General features: G+C 35.1%; 1 protein-coding gene across 3 annotated transcripts in view; it reads right to left on the reverse strand.

Moving 5' to 3' along the window:
• Eml5 (EMAP like 5) overlaps positions 1 to 4,955 on the reverse strand; it is a 188,905-nt gene that overhangs the window by 140,794 nt on the left and 43,156 nt on the right. For all 3 annotated transcript variants that reach the window (XM_008843796.2, XM_029568615.1, XM_008843797.1), the window contains exon 4: positions 3,486 to 3,554. In XM_008843796.2, coding sequence (XP_008842018.1) covers positions 3,486 to 3,554 — 69 coding nt within the window. The remainder of the gene's footprint in view (positions 1 to 3,485; positions 3,555 to 4,955) is intronic.

The raw sequence follows: 4,955 nt of genomic DNA on the forward strand, positions 1-4,955 counted from the left end.
TACAGCCAATTTTGAAAGAGATGTACCCTAGCTCAGAAAAATGTTATTGAATAGGTTAATGCTGTTGTAATGAAATGCTTCTTCTAATTAAAAAAAAAAAAGAATCACAAAGTGGGAAAAAATATAAAACAAAACAAAAACAAGCAAACAACTCCCCCCCACCAACACACAAAACTTGAGAATGAGTTAGCAGTGACAATGAAGACAAGGGCTGGAAATACAGCTCAGAGCGAGACACCTACATAGCAGCAAGAGGCCTTGGTTCCAATGTTTAATACTAGAAGGGGAAAAAGACAAAACACCATATACCGATTGGAACCAAATCTCATGCTGAATCTGATGCAAACAGTAAAGACTGGGGTAGAGGACAGAACTAAAGAATATATGTTGTACGGGATAGTCTGAAAGCATTATTCATAAAGCTTAAAAATGAGATAGATAACTATTTGTAATTGCTGATTCTGCCTTGGGAGAAGATAAGAGTCTTCATGGCACGCATTACTGCCTTATTATGCAGAGTCCAGTACATTTTTATAGTTTGCACAGGGAAAGATTGTCGACGAGGGGAGGACAGGGATTTATACACTAAGTTCTAAATAAGGAAATCAGGCCCAGAGACTAACTTTGTAAGTAAATTATGACTTTTAATATTATATGCTAATATTTTAAAGCTTGAAGCCTCAAAGAACTAAAACTTGTACCTGTCCATTCACATAATTAATGAGTATTTTAATAAGTGGAAATTTAAGACTGTTAAGCTCAAAAGCACCACAACTATATACACAAGAATAACCGGTCTTGTCTTTTCAGCCAGGCCCAATTTGAATCTATTATTTTCTTCTAGATCAGCGATTCCCAATCTTGGCTTCACATTAGCATCACCTGAGAAGAATTACAATTTCTTGGATCCTCAACTGAGATGAAATGAGACAGACTCTTTGAGGTATAAAGCTCAGGTTTCCAAATGTTTCTGAGGCTCAGCAGGAGATAAGACTTCTGCTCTAGAATCTAGATCAGTACTGTCAAATAGAATTTTCAGTGAAAATGGAAATTTCTCTCCCTGTTCTCTACACATAGGTGTGTATATACATGCATATGTGCATGCTTTCAAATACAGAGACCACTAGATACATGTGGCTGCGAGTACGAGTGAAGAAATGAAATTTAACTTTCATTTCATTTGAATTGTATTTAAACAGCTACATGTCCTAGTGGCTGTCGTACTAGGCAGTGCAGTTCAGGATCAATTAGTTTCTTCATATGTACTGCCACCACACAAGAACTCCCATACTACCCACTGCCTCTATCAAAAGAAAGGAAATGTAATTCATAATATAGTTTGTTTAGTTTCAGAAGATGAGCTCTTTAAAAAAACCTGAAAAAGATGTAGAATATTACACAAATGGTGAAAGTGCAGAAAATAAGTGACTGTGGGATGCCCAGCCACAACTGGTACATCTACAATACAATGTCTATACGGAAGGCTCAAGGATATCACAGAAGAGGGGACAGAAACATTTTAAGAACCAGAGGAACAGGATGCCTGCTGCTAGATAGTTTCTTCTAGACATAACAAGCTGCACCCATGAAATCTCAACAATTTGGTTGCCTAAATAAAACCTTCCTAAGGATACCAGTTGACACACCAAAGTGTATGGGAAAAATTTTACACCTCCAAATCACTAGATAGAGAGCTAGCAACAATCAATCAATGGCTGCTGAAATAGAGAATCAATTTTCTCCGGGGACAAGCCATCTGATACATTACCCATCCCAAGTGGTCAGCCATAAACACTTAGACATGATGTCTACACTAAATGTGTATTTATACACATACACACATACACACACACGCACACACACATACATCAGTAAATAAAAGGGGTCATGAATTTGAGAGAGAATGAGGGAGACATGGGAAGATTTGTAGTGTGGAGAAGGAGGGGGAGAAATCACATAAATACAGTAAGTCATGTGTGAAATCTGCGAGAAAAATAAAAAAATTCATTTAAAATAAAAAACACAGCTGGCGTGGTGGTGCACACCTTTAGTCCTAGCACTCAGGAGGCAGAGGCAGGTGTATCTCTGCAAGTTCAAGGCCAGCCTGGAACATAGTGAGTTCCAGGCCAGCTGCAGCTATGGGAGACCCTGTCTCAAAAAGACCAATAATAATAATAATAATTTTAAAAAAACAAAACTTTTAGTTTTACTTACAACATAGTCAGTAGTAAGGGATCTTAATTTATGATTAAATTTTCAACCATTTATTAAGCATTTAATATATGTCAATTACTATGCCAAGCATCATCCTATTCAAAGATAAAGACAAGATCTGTCCTCACAGTGGTTAAATTTTATGCTCAAAGCCTAGCAAAGGGTCACTGTTATTAAATGTTTGATGAAAAAATAAAAATCTATGAACAGCAGAATGTCAAAACCAGAACTGCAGCAATAGTTACAGATGCACTAGAGAAAATGTGGATGGAGATAAACATGTAAGAATGCTGGGACAGCCGGGCATGATGGCACATGCCTTTAATCCCAGCACTCAGGAGGCAGAGACAGGGAGATATCTGTGAGTTCAAAGCCAGCCTGGTCTACATTGTGACCAGCTGGGGCTACAGGGAGACCCTGTCTCCAAAAGACAAAAAAAAAAAAAAAAAAAAAAAAAAAAAAAAAAAAAAGAATGCTGGAACACAGATTCTTACTCACTAGGAATGAACTGTTTTCAGGAACAGTGATGTAAGACAACAGAAGAAAAACAAGTATTTGTCACTTGCACCAATGATTTAAAAGTAACTACAGGCGTAAGAATGAATATCACCACTGACTTTATAGGTTTTGAGAACTGAACTGTAATAAAACAAAGCTAGAGCTTGCATAAGCAAAGTGCACAGTGACCATCAAGGTGGAAGTCAAAGCAGAGCATGTAAAGAAAAAAGAGAAAACCCTGTGCTGGGCACCATGAAAAGCTTCTGAGCATAAGCTGCTTTAAAAGCCATCAACTCCTGAGGATGGAAGAACAATCATACTTTCAAGATGTGGAAAAAGCTGAAAGCAGTTAGGTGAATCATACAGGCTAAACACTCCGTACATGGCAGCAGTAACCGTCTGCTCTGCTTCTACCTCTGCAAATGGAATCCTCTTACTTTGCTTGGTTTCTTATTCTCAAATTTTACTTGGCAAGTGAACTATGAAGAAACAAATGAATACAGTTAACTCCTGCCCTGCTAGACTATAAATCTCTTCATAGAGAGTGGCTCAACACTTTCCTTTTCCTACCCATTCCCCTTATAATGTCTTAAAATAATCACACAAGAAATACTTGGTAGATGAGATATCAGAACATCAAAAAGCTGACATTTTTAATAAGTCCTGTTGGAAATCTGAACTATCCTAAATGATTTAGCAGTGTGATTAATAGTGTGATGTATATCTAATAACAGAAAACTAAACATTATTATAAAAGAAGACCTTTCTAGTACCTTGATATGTTTTACACCACAGCTGACAAGCTTATTTGGCTGGTACAAATCCCAAGATATATCAAATACCTGTAAACAAATCAGATTAATGGTCAAAACATTTCAGTATCATTTAAGAATCCTGTCCAAACTATTAGAAACTACAACAGCTTCAACAGTCATTAGAATCTTACATCTTTCCTATGAGAAAAATGTAAATATGAAAATAAGGAATAAAGGTAATTTCTTAGTTTTGGTAAACTTTAGGAAGCAATTGTTTTTATTGGTCTTTTTGAGACAGGGTCTCCCTGTAGCCCCAGCTGACCTGGAACTCACTGTTTAGACCAGGCTGTACTCACAGAGATACGCCTGCCTCTGTCTCCCAAGAGTACACCACCACACCCAGCTTAGGAAGCAACTTATACAGTAAAACTTAACATTTCTATATATTTTCAATTTTAAAGAAATTTGGCCAATAAATAACATGAACCATTCAAAAGAACTAGGGCACGAGGTAGGACATAATTTTTATGGGGGCAAAATCCCAAATGGAATGTATACTTAACACTTACAGAAGTGAGAAGGAAAGAACACTGTTATTGCTTTCTATCACAGAACTATTTTCATAAACTATCCAAATTTCACAGCAATTTTCATGTTTCATTTTTTAGCTTTCTCATTGCTCATGGGTCAAAAAGAATTAGCTTATACATACTTAAATTTTGGCATCCCTATGCTTTGTTCATATCTAATATACTATATTCCAAATACACACAAACTTCTTACAACAAAAACTTAGGTGAAGTTAAATATACATTAGAAACACATAATTAAGTAATATGTGAAATAAAGACTACCATTTGAAAAATAATTTACTTACTCTGTTATATGGTGATCTAAGTTTCTCTGATCACTGCATAATCTAATCTAAGAAGTATGCTATCTCTAAAAATTTACAAAGTGTACTCTTTAATGATAATGGAGAAAGAATACATCCTATAAGATTATGCTTAACAACTCACCATAACAGACATTATGTGAAAAAACATCAATACAAATTAAAAATACTAACCATGAAAGCTTCTTAAAATTCGTATCATTCAACATCATTTTTTTATAATTGGTCTACTAAATCCAAAGTATTAATGTCTGAAGTACTTTGATCCAAGTAAGTTAGAACTCCATTATCCAATAAAATATATATAGTATTTTAATAGTTATCTAAATTGTGTGAGTGACCATGTAATGGTCTCCTTAAAGAATCTGCAGAAACCAAGTATATTCTCCAAAATGCAATACATGCAAATGTCCTGTATAAAATTTATAGATTCTTACAAACTAGCATCATAGACTATCACTCTATGCTTGTTCAGTTAGAATCTTACCATACAAAAAAATAGATATTTTAAGAGTTTATACAAATTTTGGTTTTGGTTTAGATTTATAAAAGCACAATATTTAATTAAAAATCTGATTACAAAGTGTTCTTTA

The sequence above is a fragment of the Nannospalax galili genome, unplaced genomic scaffold (assembly GCF_000622305.1).
Source record: "Nannospalax galili isolate Female #2095 unplaced genomic scaffold, S.galili_v1.0 scaffold500, whole genome shotgun sequence".
In the NCBI taxonomy this organism is placed as follows: Eukaryota; Metazoa; Chordata; class Mammalia; order Rodentia; family Spalacidae; genus Nannospalax; species Nannospalax galili.